This window comes from Heloderma suspectum, chromosome 4, assembly GCF_057233095.1.
Source record: "Heloderma suspectum isolate Gila_16-S chromosome 4, 16-S_ref, whole genome shotgun sequence".
NCBI classification, from domain to species: domain Eukaryota; kingdom Metazoa; phylum Chordata; class Lepidosauria; order Squamata; family Helodermatidae; genus Heloderma; species Heloderma suspectum.
The window spans coordinates 249,913,180-249,934,792 of record NC_139461.1 but is presented as its reverse complement, the minus strand read 5'-3'; the positions used below and the strand labels follow the sequence as shown (position 1 = coordinate 249,934,792).

At 44.2% G+C, this 21,613-nt stretch overlaps 1 protein-coding gene across 1 annotated transcript in view; it reads right to left on the bottom strand.

The window, feature by feature from the left end:
• Positions 1–21,613, bottom strand: part of NFASC (neurofascin) — a 222,563-nt gene that overhangs the window by 67,919 nt on the left and 133,031 nt on the right. The window contains exons 18-25 of the mRNA XM_084853243.1: positions 21,070–21,217; positions 18,700–18,824; positions 17,580–17,615; positions 15,400–15,501; positions 15,073–15,270; positions 13,232–13,302; positions 10,541–10,769; positions 435–550 (exon numbers count right to left, since the gene is read on the bottom strand). Coding sequence (XP_084709369.1) covers positions 435–550; positions 10,541–10,769; positions 13,232–13,302; positions 15,073–15,270; positions 15,400–15,501; positions 17,580–17,615; positions 18,700–18,824; positions 21,070–21,217 — 1,025 coding nt within the window. The remainder of the gene's footprint in view (positions 1–434; positions 551–10,540; positions 10,770–13,231; positions 13,303–15,072; positions 15,271–15,399; positions 15,502–17,579; positions 17,616–18,699; positions 18,825–21,069; positions 21,218–21,613) is intronic.

The window sequence follows — 21,613 nt, the reverse complement described above, 5'->3', positions numbered from 1 at the left end:
CGCCTTGCTCACCCCACAAAAGACCTCAACACAAATTGCACAGCTCTACTTCCCTGTGATTCTTGGAGGAAGCTACAATCAGCATGATAGTTTAAAATGGCTACAATTTCAACACAGGGGCTGGTGACTGTTTACTAAACCGGGACCAAAATAGACACTAATACACACTACCAAAATATGCACTATGTCTTACTTTGCCATTTTAGGTTTTCTGGACCTAAAAAAAAAGTCCATATGGATCTTAAGTTGGCACTTTCCCCCCAGCTGTACATACATATTTGCCTACATAACAATGGCCTTCAAAGCCATTTAGCACTTTCTGAGTACTTCGTGTCATCATCCCCGTTGTATACAAGACAAAGTGTCTAGTCAACATTAGTGTCAGGGGTTAGCCATATTAATAGTCAAAATGATTTGGTTTTGGTTGTGCTCACTCTGTATTCCTTAAGCTGTCCCTGGATGGTTTCCGGGTACACTCTACTCCATTGCAGGCTGACTGCCGTGCTGTTTACAACTTTGAGCCTAAGATCAGTGGGAGCAGCCTTAGGATCTAAGTGGTCAGGAATAAAGCAAAGCAGAGATTAAGCACAAAGAGAAATGTGAAGAAACCTCCCATTTCCCCTCCTAGAAATTACAGCGAATAATGTAAACAGGAGATTGCCCTGGCACCAGCAGGATCACGTACAAAAATACATCTGCTGCCATCTTGTGGAGATAGGAAGCAATTTCACATACATATTTCTTACAAGTCTTTGCACGATAGCAGTAGGACTTATCCTACCCTTAATTCAGGTGACTATCATATCTACTACTGTGGGCAAGAATCCCTTAGAAGAAATGGAGTAGCACTCATAGTCAATAAAAGGGTGGGAAAAGCAGTACTGGGGTACAATCTCAAAAATGACAGAATGATCGCAGTACGAATCCAAGGCAAACCATTCAACATCACAGGAATTCAAGTCTATGCCCCAACCACTTAGGCCGAAGAAGCTGAGGTTGATCGGTTCTATGAAGACCTACAACACCTTCTAGAACTAACACCAAAAAAGATGTCCTTTTCATCATCGGGGATTGGAATGCTAAAGTAGGAAGTCAAGAAATCACCGGGATAACAGGCAAGCATGGCCTTGGTGTACAAAATGAAGCAGGACAAAGGCTAATAGAGTTTTGCCAAGAGAACACGCTGATCATAGCAAATACTCTTTTCCAACAGCACAAGAGGCTACTCTACACATGCACATCACCAGATGGTCAATATCGAAATCAGATTGATTATGTCCTTTGCAGCCAAAGATGGAGAAGTTCTATACAGTCAGCCAAAACAAGACCTGGAGCTGACTGTGGCTCAGATCATGAGCTTCTTGTTGCAAAATTTCGGCTTAAACTGAAGAACGTAAGGAAAACCACTAAACCATTCAAGTATGACCTAAATCATATCCCTTATGAATATACAGTGGAGGTGAGGAATAGATTTCAGGGATTAGACCTGATAGACAGAGTGCTTGAGGAACTATGGATGGAGGTCTGTAACATTGTTCAGGAGGCAGCAACTCAATCCATCCCAAAGAAAAAGAAATGCAAGAAAGCAAAGTGGCTGTCTGATGAGGCTTTACAAGTAGCTCACGAAAGAAGGGAAGCGAAAAGCAAGGGAGAAAGGGGAAGATCTATCCAACTGAATGCAGAGTTCCAGAGAATAGCAAGGAGAGACAGAAAGGCCTTCTTAAATGAACAATGCAAAGAAATTGAGGAAAACAACAGAATGGGAAAGACTAGAGACCTTTTTAAGAAAATCGGAGATATCAGGGGAACGTTTTGTGCAAAGACGGGCATGATAAAGGACAAAAAAGGCAGGGACCTAACAGAAGCAGATGAGATTAAGAAGAGGTGGAAAGAATACACAGAAGAACTATACAGGAAAGATCTTAATGTCCCTGATAGCCATGATAGTGCAGTCACTGAACTTGAGCCGGACATCCTAGAGAGTGAAGTCAAGTGGGCCTTAGGAAGCATTACTAACTACAAAACTGGTGGAGATGACAGTATTCCAGCTGAGCTATTTAAAATCCTAAAAGATGATGCTGTTAAAGTGCTGCACTCAATATGCCAACAAATTTGGAACACTCAACAGTGGCCACAAGACTGGAAAAGGTCAGTTTACATTCCAATTGCAAAGAAGGGCAATGCCAAAGGGTGTTCAAACTACTATATAATTGCGCTCGTTTCACATGCCAGCAAGGTTATGCTCAAAATCCTACAAGCTAGGCTTCAGCAGTATGTGAACCGAGAACTGCCGGAAGTACAAGCGGGGTTTTGAAGAGGCAGAGGAAATAGAGATCAAATCACCAACATTCGCTGGATCATGGAGAAAGCAAGAGAATTCCAGAAAAGCGTCTCTTTCTGCTTCATTGACTACGCTAAAGCCTTTGATTGTGTGGATCACAACAAACTCTGGCAAATTCTTAAAGAGATGGGAGTACCAGACCACCTTACCTGTCTCCTTGGAAACCTGTACGAGGGTCAAGAAGCAACAGTAAGAACCAGACATGGAACAACCGAGTGGTTCAAAATCGGGAAAGGAGTACGACAAGGCTGCATATTGTCGCCCTGCTTATTTAACTTATATGCAGAGTACATCATGAGAAATGCCGGGTTGGATGAATCACAGGTCAGAATTAAGATTGCTGGGAGAATTATCAACAACCTCAGATATGCAGACAATATCACCCTAATGGCAGAAAGTGAAGAGGATCTAAAGAGCCTCTTGTTGAGGGTGAAAGAGGAGAGTGCAAAAGCTGGTTTGAAACTCAACATTAAAAAAACTAAGGTCATGGCATCTGGCCCCATCACTTCCTGGCATCTAGAAGGGGAAGAAATGGAAGCAGTGACAGATTTTACTTTCTTGGGCTCCAAGATCACCGCAGACGGTGACTGTAGCCATGAAATTAAAAGACGCTTGCTCCTTGGGAGGAAAGCTATGGCAACCCTAGATAGCATAGTAAAAAGCAGAGACATCACCTTGCCAACAAAGGTCCGTCTAATCAAAGCTATGGTTTTCCCAGTAGTAATGTATGGCTGTGAGAGCTGGACTATAAGGAAGGCTGAGCGCTGAAGAATTGATGCTTTCGAACTGTGGTGCTGGAGAAGACTCTTATGAGTCCCCTGGACTGCAAGCAGGTCAAATCAGTCCATCCTAAAGGAATCAACCCTGAGTGCTCATTGGAAGGACAGATACTGAAGCTGAAGCTCAAATATTTTGGCCACCTAATGCGAAGAGAAAACTCTCTGGAAAAGACCCTGATGCTGGGAAAGACTGAAGGCAAAAGGAGAAGGGGATGGCAGAGGATGAGATGGCTAGATAGCATCACTGATGCAATGAATATGAACTTGAGCACGCTCCGGGAGAGAGCGGAGGACAGGAAGGCCTGGCGTGCTATGATCCATGGGGTCACGAAGAGTCGGACATGACTTAACGACTGAACAACAACAACAACTGTCCTCCTCTTGTATTTATCTCTTCCATCTGCCCCCACTGGTGAACTCACAACGTTGCAATGTCCTCAACAGATTTGCACAGTTACCCTAACAGGAAACCGCCAAGTCTACAGATTTAATTAAAACAACAGCAACCCTCTTAACTCAGCAATGTTACATCAGCAACCAATTAAGCTCATGCTATAGTCATAGCATCATTTCCATGACATCCTCATTGGGGGAGGTTATCCGGAGGTGTGGGCTGAGGTGCCACCAATATGCGGATGACACCCAGCTCTACCTCTCTTTTTCATCAAACCCAGGTGAGGCAGTGGCTGTTCTGAATCAGGGCCTGGGCACGGTAATGGACTGGATGAGAGCCAATAAACTGAAACTCAATCCAGACAAGAGGGAGGTACTGTTAGTGGGTGGTTCGTCTGCCCGGCTAGGTGATATTCAACCTGTTCTGGAGGGGGTTGCACTCCCCCTAAAGGATCACGTTCGTAGTTTGGGGGTGCTCTTGGATCCGGAACTGTCACTTGAGGTACAGGTGAACTCAGTGGCACGGAGCACTTTTTATCAGCTTAGGCTGCCTTTGTGTTATACGTGGGGCTGCCTTTGAAAACGGTCCAGGAACTTCAGCTGGTCCAAAATAGGGCAGCAAGATTGTTAACAGGGATTGGCCAGTGAGCTCATATTACGCCACTACTTTTTCAGCTGCACTGGCTGCCAGTCCATTTCCAGGCCCGATTCAAAGTGCTGGTATTAACATTCAAAGCCCTTAACGGCTTGGGGCCAGGTTATCTGAAGGATCGCCTCCTCCCATATGTGCCTGCCCAGACCTTAAGATCATCTTCAGAGGCCCTTCTCCATGAGCCCCTGCCAAAGGAAGTGAGGTGGGTTGCTACTAGGAAGAGGGTTTTTTCTGCTGTGGCACCCTGGCTATGGAATGAGCTCTGTAGTGAGGTTCGCCTGGCACCTACATTGTATTCTTTCCGGTGCCAGGTGAAGACCTTTTTATTTTCCCAGGCATTTTAGCTCTTTAGACTTTTAAAGAGCTAAAATGCCTGGGCTTTGCTGTTTGCTTTAGCTTTGCTGTTTTAAATCTGTATTTTAAATCCCTGCACTGCTGCTACGTTTTATTGTGGTCGTATTGTTATATTGTGGTTTTAATATTGTGGTTATATTGTGGTTTTAACGTTCTATGTATTTTATATTGTTTTATTGTGTGCCGTTTGGTTTTAATTTTCGTGAACTGCCCAGACTGCTTCGGCTATTGGGCAGTATAGAAATGAAGTGAAATAAATAAAATCCTTTAAGCACTTTACAATTCAAAGTCCTGACCAGCAGGAGTAGATAGTGTCAGGGTGGACACTGAGCCCATAGAATCCCAGAGTAGTTCTGATTCTGAGGAAGAGCAGTTGCTCCTGGGAGAGGAGCGCGCTCCTCTTTCCCAGGGCCAACAGCTGATGGAGATTCCTCCCACCAGCATTCCTAGCTTAGATAGCAGTCCAGGGAGTGACAGAGTGCGGACAGCAGACTTGGTGGACGCGCAACGCCGACGCAGAGAGCGGCACCAAACGGAGGGCGCAGAAAGGAGGCGTAGTGCCCGGTTGGCGCGCAAACAACGGCTGCGCCCAGAGGATCCAAGGGAAAAGGGGAGGGACTCTCCCTAGTCCTTAAGTTCAGGGGTCTGCCAGTAATTCCCTTTCAAACGGGGACCAACTGTTCCAACTTAGGGCATAGCTACTGTGCTGCTCAGATCTAGTTGCAAACGGTAGAGTTGTTAAGTTGTAAAAGAAGAATAAAGCTTTGAAAGGAATCCCTTTGTCTGTGTCTGGACTTGGCTACTGGATTAGACTGAGAGAGGCCTCCAAGGAGCCCTTGACAGATAGGCACTGATGGAGACAAATCCACTTCAACACCCCCACCCCACAACACACATGAGCAGCAGGACTTAAATTCCAGCTTAAGAACTGCCTCTTAGAAAGAGAGTTGTGGAAACAATTTCTTAACACAGATCCAATATTTAAATGGCAAATCTTTCCACAGAATCCTATGAGGTGCGTTTCTCCTGTTGTTGGGAATAAGAGCTGCAACGTTTTCTCTCATTTTTAAACACCCCCATTTTTCGCAGAGGGGAGAAAATGTTTGCGGGTGACAGGAGAAAAAAGCTGCAGTGCATCAATATAGATCAGTGTTTGAAAGACCAGGTGCAGCACCCAACATTGGAGACTGGGCTGGCGGGGCCAATGTCGGGGGGGGGGGAATCTGCTCCGGGTTTCAATCAGAACTCTAAAGGGCCTATCCAATCTGCAAGCAACTTGGATAGCTCCTTTAGAGTTCTTACTGACTGGTTCTGACTGAAAACCGGAGCGGATTCACCATCCCACTGATGTCAGAGCCACCAGCCTCCACTGGTACCCAATACTGCCGCTGTGCTTCCTTTCATTCCACTGCAGCAGTAGGACCCACCGCTATGCAACAGGTGTTGGTACTGTCTAAAGCAAGCCTGGAAACAAGTGGAAATGCTAGTTTCCAGATCGGGACAGGTCACAAGAGCTCCCTTCTGGGAGCTCCACTGACCATTCTGGAAACAAGCACTCGCATTCCTTTCTAGTTGCTTTAAGAACCCCTAGCTCCCTGTTGTGCTAGGAGTAGGTCCCACTGGTGAGTGGGCAGCATAGAATAGTGTCCCCAGGAGGAAAAACAGAACCTTATGGATTGGATTGGCAATGCATTATCTTTTCATTTTCCAATGTGAATTAGGGTACAGACAGATATTAGTTTCAAAGAGATTTGGTGGTAGGACAGAGGCATAATTGGTATTCACACTTATTTCTGCACTTGTCACTGCTGGTCAAACAGCTTTTGCAGATTTTTGAAACATTACGCACGCACACACCCCAAATCTAAGAAACCTGTTTATAGAGAGAACAGTGGGATAAGCGCACACACCATGCACAAAAAGTCAGTTTCATACCCTAATCGACTATCTGAAAACAACACACACACGAACCCATAGTATATCTCCGCTCTAAATAAAGCAGCAAGGGTGAATCCTACGCATGCTGGGTTTGTCTGCTTCTTCACCTAAAACGTTGTATGGCACTCTTGTGTCACCACTGCCAAAGTGGCTTGATGTGATAGAGCTGCTTCTTGTCATTGACGGGAAATGGTAAGAGAAGATCATCACATGTAGACATGCTTGCCTTGTATTAGTTATAGGAGTTGTTGAGTAAAATTCTTTTTAAGCTCTTTTAGTCAAAGAGATTTTCTTTATTCACCTAATGCATCTGGAGTACCTGCTTATTGCACAAGGTGGCTGTGCAGTTCCTTCCTTGTGCTTTACTTCCTGTTATTGTTTCAAAGGTACCTTCCTCTTTAAAAAGCAAGACAGCTACCCAGCAGGCCCAGGGGCTTCCCAGCAAGCAGACTGGCTGGACTAGAGACCAGCTGGGAGACTGCAGAGCCATGTGCATGGCTGGGCGGCCATAGAAAGATGGCTCGATGCATTTGCACCATCCCTGGGGATGGGCTATGTTACTTGAGCCAGCAGGGATGGCAGCAGCTGTTGCTACAAAGAGTTGCCTGTGACTGAGCATGATGTGGTTGTCTACTTGGGGGAGGGAGGCTTTGCTCTTACAATCCCCTTCATCCTGTGTCGGGTAGGAAGTGAGGAGAGAAAACAGCAAAGAGCAGAGACAACAAAACACAAAAGAAAAGGGAAAAAAAGAAAAGAAGCGCAATGGGCTGGACACAGCTTTACATAGGAAGGATCTAGGTATTTTAAGGTTGCTCTGTCCTTGGTACTGAAACAACAGAATCTCTCCTATTTCCCCACAACTGGTCCTGGGGTTTCAGAGTCTATTTTGAGAGGCATGAAAAAGTGGTTCCCCTCTGTACTCTCTTCCTTATTTGCTATATCTGTTTTGTGATAACCCTTTCTCCCCCTCTCATTTCCCCTTTCCGTTTCCTTGTTGGTAAAAGTTGTTTATGTTGTTAAAGTTTGGTTCTACAAACAAAATGTAAGCAAATAATAACTTTATTTATTTATTTATTATTAAATTTATTAATCGCCCATCTGGCTGGTCACCCATAATAATAGTAATCTTATATATTCTTATTACATTATTTATAATACTTATAGTTTTATTTATCTATGAATACTATATTATTATCACTATTATTATTACTATTAATACTTTTAAAAGAATACATGGAAATGCATGTGTACCAGCATCTGCACTGCCTTCTTGGACCTTTCTAAACACAACCTGCAAAGATGGGTTTGACCTCAAAGGTCTTTAGGAAACAAGATTAAACATGATTATGGGATTGCTTCCTTCCTATGTCATGCTGCAGTCTCTAAAATCAACCGAGAATGCCCTTTGAAAAATACCATTGATGGACCAGGTTCGTATTTCCTGCGTTGACAGGCACAGAAGCATTCTCAATGGCTTCCCCTCCCTTTGCAAACACTCTGACACAGTACCTGTGTACAGTGGACCTCCCTAGAAACTCACCAAACATCTTTCAGAAGCATTCCAAGACCCTTTTACTTGGACTGAGGCTACATTGTGGGAAGTTGCATTTCATTCTGCCTGTAATCAACAGATTATTTGCTTCTAAGTACTTGTAACCTGACAGAGCCCTTGGGATGGGGTGGGCTGCTAATTCAAAGTGTACAATACATAACGGGGAGTTGGCCTTTCCAGCACATGCCTGAAACCTATTCCCATCCTGGAGCCTTACAACGATCAAGGCAACCACCACATATAGATTCAACTTCAATGCTCAGCAGCCACTTCCCTGCTTGCCTGTGGTTCCCATCGGAGAGAAGGCCCTCACCTGGGCTGGAGAAAGTGGAACTGGTAGTTTAGGCTATGACACAAGGCTGCCACTCAAGGCAGCTGCCAAGGGGTATCCTTCATTTTGGGTGACCCGTTTAGATCATGCTGGGACATTGTTAAAGGAGATGGGAACAGAAGATACAATTCACATGTCACCTCTGAATTTTGCCATGGGACAGTTGAAGGGAATTGGAGCTTTGGGAGCCAGAAGAATTTCGCTAGGTTCCAGAGATCATTGGGAATAATTCCAGCATATTGTCCATTGAGAAAACTTCCTTTAAGGATCACAAACGGTGGGAGCTAAAATTAGGCAGGGAGTGCATGCTTTGCCAGCAAGCTCTTGTGCCATAGAGTGAAGCACTATAATTCTGTGCTCACTGCATGGTTGTACTCCTCGATCAGTCTTCCCCAACCTGGAGCCCTCCAGATGTGTTGGACTGGAACTTCCATCATGGCCATGCTGGCTGGGAGTGATGGGAGTTCCAGTCCAACACATTTGGAGAGTACCAAGTTGGGGAAGTCTTCCCTAGAGTCTACTGGGTCTCATTATGGCTAGGGCTACTATAGTGATATGTAGTCACCTATTTCCAAGTTGAGTGTAGAAATGACACTAGTTGGGCATCAACTCTCTGCATAGGTTTATTTGCTGATAAAATTGCAATCCTATGGAATGTAACAGTCACTGTTCCTTCTACCAGTAGCATGGCTGTAAAGTACTATGGCTCATGATCACAGAATCATTTGGTTTAAGTCTATATCGCCACCAACACAGCAAAATAATTAACTTATCACAAGTCTCCAAGCAGGTGATTAAAAAAAAATGATGGCGTTCATATGAATAAAGGCTAGGGAAGATGAATGCCCCCTTAAAGACAGAGGCCACAATTCAGTTAAAGTGAAGCAGCCTTGTGTTCCACTGATTTCATTGGGAAAGATTTAAGCACATGCTTAAGTTTCCTATTAAGAGCCATGCTGGATCAGACAAAGGTCCATCTAGTCCAGCATTCTGTTCACACAGTGGCCGACCAGCTGCCCCCAGGAAACCCACAAGCAGGAGATGAGTGCAACAGCACCCTCCCGCCCATGCTCTCCAGCAACTGGTGTACGCTGAAACCAGTAGGACTCAAAAGTGATTCAGTTTGGCTGGATGGTACTCAGGATATTTAATAGGCTAAGGGCTAGGAGTAGTGGGAAGCAACTCTCCCCGCCCCCCTCTTCCTCTCTCTCTCTCTCTCTCTCACACACACACACACACGCCATGTGGGGGAACTGGCATTTGTACTTGCATTCCAGAAGGACTGTGAATGCTTTTGAGTGTTGGATTACAGGACTATGCAGCCTTGGTGTTGCAGAGCCATTCAAAGATAGCAATACTCAGGTTTGGATCACTGAAGAACCTTTAGACTGTCCCCCAAAATAAGGGGCAGGGGATTAGCTTAATTCAGTTGGAGTTGGCAACTATACTAGTGGTAAACCTAAGTGGTAAAGAACAACTTCTCCAGATGTTTTGGATTCCCTACAGACCATAGATTAAAGACACTACTTTCCTCCAAGGGGTTCAGGCTGGCATCCAATTTTATCCCCACAATACTCCTGTGAAGTTGTTTAGGCAGAAAGAATAAGTAATGTGACCAAAGGCAAGATCCACTGCTGAATGGGGATTTGAACCCAACTATCCATTGTCCAACTCTTAGACATTACACCATGCTGTTTCTTCTGTCTACCCATGTCTTTTTCTGTGAGACGGTACGGAAACTATATTATCTGCTGCTGTTCTGCCTCGTGACCATTTTTATATTCTGATGTTATTGTTGCATTATTTATTGTTGACACGTTTCAGTTGTTTTTCATGTGTGTTGTCAGCCACTTAACTTCCATAGTGTGTTGTTAGCATTTTTAAATGGAAAGGTAAGATACAAATGTTTTTAATCATAAAGAAATATAAGATGGGAATAAACCTATGCAAGAACAAAGAACTGGAAGTTTATGAACATGGATGCTAGTTCTGGAGATTTTACATGAGTTCACCCTTCTCTTCTGCTCTCTAGAATGAGACAGAAGAGTGTTTGCCACTGAAACTCAGTGCCCTTCTTTCAAAGAGCTGATCATCACAGGTCTTGCTTTGCAAGACTGCCCTTTAGCACTGATAAGTGAGAAGCGGGGAAGGGAATCTCCCTTCTGTATGTCAAGTTCTCCCTGGCTATGAGAATACTCACAATCTTCCCCCGAGTAGCCAATGATGGTTTCAGGATCTGAAGCCACCCCATAGTCATTGACAGCCTGCACTTTGATCTCGTAGGGTGTATAGATGGGTGTCTGTGTGACAGTGTAGTAGCTGACATCACCCTTTATGGTTCTGTTGCTCCAATTCTCTCGTGTGTCCCTTCTCCTCCATTTCACAATGTATCTCAGGTTAGGGCCGTAAACCTGGGTTGCATTTAGTGGCTAGAAGAAGAAGAAGAAGAAGAAGAAGAAGAAGGAGGAGGAGGAGGAGGAGGGGGGGGGAGGGGGAGGGGGAGGAGAAGAAATAATTAATGAAGAAAATAATTATCCTAGCTGTCTTTGAACATCAGTGGCTAATCTCATCCTCCTCATTCTCTGCATAGGGAATGTACCTTCTGCAGATGCAGAAACATAGACTGATCCATAAACAATCAGAGCTAATAAGCATATTGCAGCATAAAGTTTCACGTACAAGAGGCAACTTCATCAGATGCTAGAGGTGTGTTATCCTCAGTGGGCAGATTCTCTCTTTTTCTCTTTCGTGTGTGTGTGTGTGTGAATTTCAATAGATAGTAAATAGCTTGGATATAGACACACACATACACACAATGTACATACATAGAGGTGGGAAAGTTTGTAAGCAGTGGCATCAAGACACAATTGTTCACAGTAGGCCTGTTTGTCACATATCTATGCACACCCAAATATATGCAAAGTAAGAACAAAATGAGTTATATCCCACATCTTTTGGCCTCATTGTTTTCAAGCTCCCCTCCCCCCCCGCCAAACCCAGGAATGGATGGTGTATGTGTGCATGCATGCACACAGGCTTGCCAACTGTGGACAACACTTAGTGCAACTGACAAAGTGGGTTCTTGTACACAAAAGCTCATGCCAACATATACTTGTAAGTTTGCAAGGTTCCGGAAGACCCGCTGTTGTTTTTGCTGTGACAGGTAAATGCAGCACCATCTGTGTAACTTTACAATGTCCAACTATATGAACCCCATTCCTGCACTGTCCCCCAGATTCCATCTGTTACACTTCAGCATCACACTTTATTTATTAAGACATTTCCATCCTGCTCTGCTGTCCCTTTCAGGTGCCTCACAAAACAAGTAATAATAATAATAAAAAAAAAATCAAAATCAAGAAGACAACATGAAACAAAGAGAGGCCGTACACTTCAAGCACCACCCCCCCCGCAGCCTGTAGGATAAAATCAATGTTAAAAAATCATCCATTGCTAAGGTCAGAAGCTTGCCTGAACAGCAATTTCTTACCTGTCATCTAAAAACAAAGACAGAGGGAGTTAAATGTGTCTTCCAGGGTAACAAGATCCACACCCTTGGCGCCATTGCCCAAAAGACCCCCATCCAACGTATTTCATATGATGGTGGGACACAGAGAAGGGTTTCATTCAAAGATCTCAATAGTTGAGGATGTTTAAATGGGTGGAAGTGTTCCCCAGATATCCTAGTATCAAACCACCCACTTAGGGCTTTCCAGGTAAGAACCAGCACTGTGAATTGGGCATCAAAAAACAAACTGGCAGCCAACTATGTTGACAGAAAATTGGCATTCCATGATCTGAAGGGCTACTGTCAGAAGTCTAGTTGCTGTGTTCTGTACCACGTGTGTGTCCTTCTGAACCCTTTTCAAAGCCAGCCCCACATGGAGCGCATTGTAGTAGTCCAATGATGACCAAATGTCATGGCCCCTGACTGGGACCCTGACGGAGAAGGCAGCGGGCAGGAATCATGCCCAGAAAGATCTCCAGAACCACCTTCCTTAACAGAGACTCGCAAGGGAGGGATGGGGAGCCCTAGGAGCCAGAACAGCTTTACCCAAAGGGGTAGCCTGCTCCCCTCCTCCGACCCCAAAGACATCTCCACAGAACCCTCAGAGGAGTGTGAGGGCACTCTGCCTCTAAGGGCCTGCAGCCAAGGGTAGTAGGAAGCCCCCCACCCTGGTGAAGTAAATTCCTGAGGAACAGGGCACTGTCCCTGCCTTCTTCAGGGATGGGTGGAGCTAGAGACAAAACTCTAGGTTCAGGGCTATTAAAGCTCACAGTTGGCTCCAGACATTTCCTGGGGTAACATTCCTAGCTTGTTGCCTTGTAGCCAGCCTCTGATATTTGCTCCACAGCAGGAGTGTTGAACCTTTTTCAATCTGAGGGAAAAGTTATATTTCAGAGAAGCTCTTCCAGTGGTGGGTGAGGCCAAAGAAAAAAGGGGGCTGGCCCTCTCCTAAGGCCTAACTTAAAGCTTTTCCCATGCTGGCTGGGGAATGCTGGGAGTTGTAGGACTTTTTTTTGTCTAAACATGCATGGGATTGCACCCTAACAGACAGAACCTAGAGCATGCAGATAGAAGCAGGGCCAATTCTTTGTCCATGTCAATTGCTTCCCAAATTAAATCACTCAATCTCTCACCTTTCAATCTTGCTATTTCAGCCCAAAGTGTCTTTGCCCAAACTGGCCATTTTCCTTTGGCCTGACACTTTGATGGGGGGTGTTCTAAGCTGTAGTCAGGACCACAGTACGAAATCTGACTTCTCCTTTGTGTCGTCATTTCTTTGTAATGTATTATCATAAAACTTAGTGCAGCAAAAGCTGCAGTTGAGACTACTAATGCCAGAAAAGCATGCAATATAAATAAACAACCACTCCCATGTTAACTCACCGTCCATGATATAACCATGTTATTTTTTGCAGTTCCTGCCCCTTTAACTCCTGTGGGGTTAATTTCTGGACCTGAAATAAATTAAAACATGAAGTTTGTTTTAGAGCTTTGCATACAGCAATAATTCTACTCTCCAGCTCTTGTATACCATGTTATGTTCCTATGTTCCTTTAGCAATATAGCATGGCTGCTGCCTCCTTCTTAAAAAAAAGTGACTTATACAACTGATACTGTATTGTAAGAGCAATTTGCAAAGCAAACCTTTTAAGTTACTGTGGCACTGATAGCAGTGGCATCTAGATACTTTGCAGTTTGAGAAAGCATAGTGCAAGATGGTATATGGGCCCGGCAAATTAAAAGTGTCTTCAGCACAGAATTTACAATCTTTGGTTGGTTAGAAAATAACATCAGCAAAATCATTGGTTCACTTCTAAAAAAAGCATTGGATGTTCCATTTAAAGAAAGCAGCTGCCTACCCGAGATGCACAAGAGCCTTCTTCCCACAACTGATACGTGTTGTCTTTGAAGCACTGCAGAAGAATTACTGGACCCACTTAAATATAAAGTGACACCCCATCACTTCATTCATCTGAGATGGCGATAGGGATGTCCAGATGTTAAGTCTGTGCCATCTGTGTTTTGCAGTTTGTCAGATGTCTTTCATTCCATCGTCCGCCCATTGACGGGTTTGGATTTTTTTTTAGGGATGTACGAGAATTTCATTCCACTTGTGCTAGTGTGTGTTAGTGCAAATGTGCATTCGTGCAAATCCCCGCCCCCAGATAAAAAACTAGTCTGCAAGTCTGCAGAATCCATGGGACTCAGAAAAAGCTGGTCCACTGTGAATCCACAGTTCCGATTCATAGAAATCTGAACTCATTTGAATCCATTGTGGATTTCCCCAACATCCTTAGAAGGGGAGTTTATTTTTTGCTGCTCCACTTGTGCCCCCGTCCCAGACCAGCACTACTATTCCAAATCTTAAACCTCAAATTACAAGCCTGTACTTAATTGACTGATGGATGGATGGATTGATTGCATTTATATCCCACCTTTTTTCCTCTTGCAAGGAACCCAAGGCTAATTGTTAAGATTAAATTCTGAAGAAATGTTATCAGCCTCCTGATGGGCAACTCTCAGGGCAGCTTCATACATTACACTTTTACGATGTGCCCCCAAAATGTGTATGTGTATATGTAAAAATAGAATGGGCCAATATGATAAAACATATGCTTTCAAATACATATATTTCACAGGTACAATTGCCCGGGAACCGGGATTGGTCATTGCTGCCTAATGAATGTACACTGTGCCAAATAGGAATTACCTAACATGTAATGCATGAAACAACCCACATTTGTTGCTTTTAGCGTATGCTTCTTTTTTGCATCTGTCCTTGTTCATGTGTGTGCTGTCATTGCATATTTTTATGCAATGTGGTCAGCCATTGCTTCTTTGTCTCAAAATGCTAGCTGTAATTTGATACCTGCAACATCTACCACTGACTAATTCATTCAGTCCACAATTCTCCATCTTGAGACTGAGTCTAAGCTGTAGTCCTCATGGCTACAACGTCTGGTCTAATCTTTATACTTTTTTGTTTGTCCCCCCTCCACACCATTTTTGTACCACCTAGCCTGATGAAGCGTTCTGGAGAACTTGAAAGCTTGCATACTCTTTTGTGATGTTTTCATTGGTCCTAATAAAGGTATTGCCTAATGGTGGGATTTTTATTCTTTTTTTCATGGACCAGCACAGCCGTCTTTGTTTCTTATGTACTTTTTTACTGGCACTCTTTTGTTCCAAATGTAACCATCCAACTCAAGTCAGATAGCACTTACGTGCACCGTTCGTATGGTATCGTTCGGAAGGAACGCTGGGATAACTACTTCCTACTTCGTTCACAGCTATTACTCGGAACTGGTAATTGACGTAGGGTGCAAGGCGCAAAATGGCAGAGTTCACACTTCCTGAGTGACGGGAATGGTTGTGCCAAGTTCCAGGTTCGAATCTATCCTCCTCAAATTCCACAATGTAATCTAGAAAAGAAGAGTTCAGGGTTCCCTAATTCGTTACATAATTAATGGGAAGCTTTAAAAAAAAAAAACCAAACAAAACATTCATGGTAGCAGTCTCTCAGATTTCTCAACATAAGAACACGCACTGACCTGTGATGGGGCTGTTGTTGTCATCACCAGGAATCCATGTCAACCGCACACTCCTTTCAGCAAGATCTGTTAGTTCAAGGTCACGAGGACGTTCGGGGCGTGCTACCGGCAAAAGGATACATGTAAGGTGTGAGTGTCTGTGGTGAATGATGAAGGCCCAACTCATTTTTTTAGGCCTTCTCAAGCAATAAATACCTTTGGGATGGAACTGAGAAGAATATGGCAGAATATGTGGTTATGGGGTGGTAGAATAGATGGCACCACTTCAGAATGCAGCTGGGGATATCACACTTCTGAATGCACCCTCAGATAAAAAAGCAGAAAACCGTCACCGCAGAGATTGTGCTGAGTAGAACCTTTCTCTCTGATACAGCAGTTTCTGGGTGGTTGGTTTTTTTTTAAACTTGCAGAGAGTAGTTTACATGGGGAGGATTCCACGATGACACCCACACCTGTGCTCCTGAGGCCATGTGGTCTGTACTATACCTCAGGGTTGTACAAGCTCATTCTCCTGTATGTATAGTCCACACTTAAGGCTCTCAGCCATTAGGGAGTGGAGCTGCGGAAGCTGTCTCCCTGGAACAATTTTGAGAGCAAAGAACTCCACTGGGTTCTAGATATTTAGCTATTAAGGATACTAAGGGTTTCTCTTTTTGTTCACAGAAGTACAGAAGTGATTTTTTTTTTAAAGGGGGAGCAGCTGCAAGTGGGGAGCTTATGGCAGAGGTATGACTATAGTAAAGTAAGTGACATGAAATTACAATAAGATGCAGATATCTTGACTTTTTCAGAGGGCTGCAGAGAGGAGGGAACCCTATTTTCAAGTGAGGGACAAACTGCACAGTTTTGGCCTTGAGTGCAAGCGTTGTTTTGTTTTTGCAAATTGACAGTGCAAGGGCCCTGATCTGGACTGGGACTCTGGCATGAGCTTTGTGGAGAGAGGGGCTTTACCCATTGTCTCCTGCTGTGGTCCTGATCCAGATCAAGGCCCCCATGCCTGCAATTTTCATTGCCAAAAAAGGTTCTGTTCATTTCAATGGAGGCTTTTTTGGCAATGCAATTTGCAGGTGCAGGGCCCCTGCCCCAATCTGGACTGGGACTGCAGCAGGGGGCAAAGGGTTAATAGACCCCTACCCCTAATTCTATGGTCCCAATCCAGATCAGGGCCCACACATAAGCAATTTATAAAAAAACCAAAGCCTCCACTCAAGGTCAGAACCCTGCAGGAAAGGTAATGTGTAGTTTGGGTCTCAGACTTTTATGTATTTGAAAATTAGGGCCAGTTTACCTATTATGTTGTATTCTTCAAACTATCAGTCTAAACCTTTCCTGGAAAATTGCTTGTACAGAAAAATACAATTCTATGAACTAGGAAATCCCATATACAGCCAGCAACAGTTTCTGTAATTCCTGCAACTACGGCATGCCATAACTGATTGCCGGGTCATACATTATGTTTATCTATACCTGGAGACAGCAGGATCGACAGGAAAACATATTGTGCAAACAGACTTGAAGACCTGGCTAAACTCTTCAGTTCAACAGTAGCCATGAAATTCAGTTCATGACAGGCATCAACATTTAGCGTAATAATGATAATTGGTCATCTCGACATTACAAACAAGGGTCAGTATCCAACAATGTCATTCCTCAAATGCAAATTACATTCTGCTGGCATAAGGGACTTTTAGCACAACACCAAAAGCATTAGCTTGTGCCGTGGGTTTTCTGTGGCACGCCACTGGCAAGCTAATGCTAGTGGCATTGCACTAGAGGTCCCTTACACTAGCGCAACGTAATGTGCATTAGAGGAAAAGGCATAGTTGGATACAGCCCTAATCACAGTGAAGGCCAAAGGTCACTCCTCAGAACCAAAAAGCAGGGTGAGGAACACCTTCCATTACTTTTTACACCAGATCCAAGGATTCACCCAGGTCTTCTTCCGTTGTAGCAGGGGGCATCGCTCTTACACAAGTAGGGATAGAACTCAAGCCCCCATCTCACTGAAGTGAGCTATATGAGTAATGCGCAGGGCTATCTGTCATGATGTTTGGACCAGTCAAAGTTATCATGGTTTTAGTAGCAGTTTGATTTTATACCAGAGTGATTGCAATGGCCAAGCAACAGCAGGCAAAAAAAAAAAAAAAAGTCAAAGAGGTAAATGGATTAGTTGTGATTACCTTTGGGTAGGGTCATACGGTTAACAGAAGAAGGAGCTGCAAAGTAAGATATTAGCTATTTAGAGAGTTAGCTCAATCCTTGTTGAAGGGACATAGCAAGCACCAGAGTGACCAGCCTTCAAACCATTCTCTTAGAACAGGGATGGGCAAAAGGTAGATCTTTAGATGTTTCAGACTTCCACTCCCGAAGCCCCTGAGAGATGGCCAATAGTCAGGAATTTTTGGAGTTAAAGTCCAAGACATCTGGAGATCTACTTGAGTGACATTTTTGGTAGAAAAGCGGGATGCAAATCAAATCAAATCAAATCAAATAAAAAAAATACTTTCTGCCCACCCCTGTCTTAGAAGACAGTAATGTACCAGCATGTCTGTCATGCTCCTAAACATATTTCAGCTGTCCTGAATGTTTCCCTGGCTAACTTACAGACAAAACTAAACACAAAAGAGGCTGTTCAGTGTTTGTTTAGCTTTGGTGGAGTTAACATCTGGACAGACCTCATCAGCTGTACTTCATGGAGTCCAGATTAAGGAAAGGCCCATGACCCTGCCTGGTCAATCCTGATGCTGCTTCTTCCGAATTCGGCAGGATGGACCCACCAGCACTAACCCAAGGGATGACAACACCAGGGTAGATGTGCTGCTAGAAGCCTCTGAGGAGGGTGAGACCTTTGCTTTAAAATCATCATGTCTTCATCCCAGAAGAGAGGCGACCACAATAGGTAGCAGCTACAACTGGCAGGGCCACATGTCCTTCCCAATTTGGCACTATGGTTACCTTTTCAGAGATCTTGATGAGCTATGCTGAGGGAGGCCACTGAAACTATTCCAGTTGACCAGCAGTTAGACACTGCTAAGAAGATGGTAACAACTTCAAAGGATTAGACCATTAGAGTGCTGGAGAATGCTGGGAGCTGTCAGACTTCTTTCTGTCTAAACGTGCATAGGATTGCGCCCTTAATAGTTTAACGTCCATTGCACATGGCTGGCTGGGGAGCGCTGGGAGTTGTCAGACTTTTTTCCTTTCTAAACATGCATAGGATTGTGCCCTAAGTAAGCTAATCAGGTTTCCCATTGGACCTTATTTCAAACTTGATCAGCTTGAAAGGAAAATGAAGGTTACCAAGAACAGTGAGATGTGCTCTCGCGATATCTCTGTCGAGTTCCGTGCTGGCGACACAGGTGTAATATCCCTGGTCTTTTTCAGCCACTCCATATATTGTCAGGCCATCTTCTTCTTTCTTCATCCTTCAGAAGGGGAAACATTAAAAAGGAAAATGCCATTAAAAAGGGAAACATTAAAAAGGAATAATCCCCCCCCTCCCCAGAAAGGCTGCTTAAACCAATGGGCAGATCTAAGTGCAATGGCCACGTTTGTAAAAGGGGTATAAATTAATAAGAACAAGAACAATGTCTCTCAATCATATTGAACTGTTTTGTAATACTGTAATGAATGCATATGCTTCAGTTCCACTGCATTCTGCAACCTCCTTATTCCACCCTAACATTAGTTCACACTACACATCTATGTCAGTTTTGCATGCGTTTATTCCTAGGTCTGTTCTGTCCCATTTCCACATCAATCTGTGGTGTGAGTTTTTTGTTTTTGTTTAAATGCATGAGAATTTACATGGTCTTTGAATGTACTGTTTCACAATATACACATTTTTCTACACATTTTATCCTAAAATACATATTTTAATGCATTTAACCAGAAATACACATTTTATATGCACTGTGGTATGTTTCTTTGAGACAAGAAATGTACTGAAAAATGTAAAGAAGTGCAAAAACTGATGGGTAACTGTGCTGATCTGTGTACAAATCCTGCAAATCACTTAAAAACACTTAAAAATGTCGACCAGATAGAAACCTTGAGGATCCCTAGTCCGCAGCAGCCTCAACAGCACTTTGTCAAATCATAAGACTGAACTGATCATGCCTGTCTAAGTTCCTTGAAGTCTTTGCAATATACTTTAGAAATCAACATGTTGTTTAACACACACACACACACACACACACACACACACACACCACAGTTCTTTTTTCTATATGTAGCTATGTCTGCTGTTATTTTCCACTCAGTCTACTGCTATGCTAGAGTAAGCAACCTTAACTGCTGTGGATTTCTTATTCTCTGGGAACAGTATGTCCACAATTAGCCATTCCAAGTTAATTTCTTCTACAAGACTGTAACTTCATGAAAATAATGTGATTCAGCATGGTGGAAGAAGATGCCCCTGGCTAGCTTCAGGAATACAGCAGCCTTATTCCAGGTCAGCCTATTCCCCTGTCTAGGCCTCAAGTGAGCAATCCATGGCCCTGGGAGGCCTTGTGTGCATCCTGTGCAGGTGCTGAGGTAGCTGCTGAATTTCCACTCCTGATAAATTTAAGCCTGCCACTCAGCTGTTGGGTGTGCTGAGGGGAGTGCAACTGTGATGGGGAGGGGTGGTGTGTGGGGATGACTCTCCAGGTGAGCCATCCTCCCCATCATGATCATGCTTCCCACAGCGTATTGAACAGCGGTTTGGCAGGGAGGGAGAAGTGCAGATTATTTGGGGAGGATGGCATGTGAACAGGCTTAACTCCCCCCACCCTTTGCCCAGCCCTGCCCATGAATGTGTGCATGAATGTGAGACTGTATGTGAAGGGGGGGGAGGAGATGTATGTGTGTGTGTGTGTGTGTGTTTCTATGTGTGTGTGAGGGGGTTGATGGGGATACAAACCTTGGCTGTGCCCACTGCCATCTCCACCAGGATGCAGTCCAGTGCCAGCTCCGGGTTTTGGAGGGCCCTTGGGCAAGATACCCTCGATGGGCTCCCTTCCTCAGTAAGTCTACCTTCTCACCGCCATTGTCACCAGATGCCATTGCTCCTCATCCTCGTTCTCATCATTTCTACCACTTGGTTGCTTGACAAGCAGACAGTCAGTGAGCAAGCAGGCAGCGGCTCCTACTGCTACTCCTTCTCACCAGCTCCGTTGGCTGGGCCAGAGCAAGAGGCAGGGGAACATTCGTGTTGTAATGGTGAGGAGGAGGAGCAACTCCTGGGGCTCTTGTCAGTGGGCCCCTGCTGGGGTGTGTTCCCTGGGCACAGCCCAATCATGCCTACCCTTAATACTGGCCCAGGACCTGCTCCTGTCCCAGCACTGCATGTGGCCCTTAGGGGACAAAATTTTCCCCACCCCTGAACTAGGCCAATATTGTATACTTTGGCTGGTAGTAGCTCTCCAGGGCCCTGTCACCTGCTACCTGAACCTTTTAGCTAGAGATACCAAGGAAAGAACATGGGACTTGCTGCATGCAAAGCATGTGCTTTACCGCTGAGCTGTGGTCCCTTCCCCCTTCTCCATCTATTCCCCATTAAGCTGGGTAACAGATACCAGCACAGGCTACCAAATGGCAAAATAGTTAATCAATTATTTGTATTCTACAGAGACATAAAACAGGGAAGCCTTGAGAAACAAGGCCTAAGAAGACAAAGATGTCACAGACCTGCTTCCTAAGTACAGGTGCATATCATCCTTGAGCCAGGTGACTGTAAGCCTCAGCGTGGGGTCATGTCTTATCCGGCATATTAACTGAACTGTGGAACCCTTCTTTGGCACAGCATCTTTGGGACCATCTGTGATCCTGGTTGGATCTGCAAAGAGTTATAAAGTTAGAAGTCCTAAGGATATCATTGCCAGGGACTATACAACCTACACCAAGTCCTCAATCAAAAGTCTAGTGAAAGAAAATCACTGCCACTTTGTACAACTAGAAATAACTAGCCACTAGTTATCTGTCTAAATTTCTATCTATCATTCTGTCTGATACCTATAACTACATGTTGAAGAATGATAAACCTTGCAGCTTTTCTTGTATTTACAATGCACATTGTGGTATGTGGGAAGTGTACTTCTGTGATAAGGATGCAGTTCTTTTCACACATTCATGTGGCAGGAACTCAGCAGGTTTGGTTAAGTTTAATAAACATTTCAGTTACAGCAATGCACTTTCTCCATGTACTCACATACACCTATCCATCAGTGTTTTC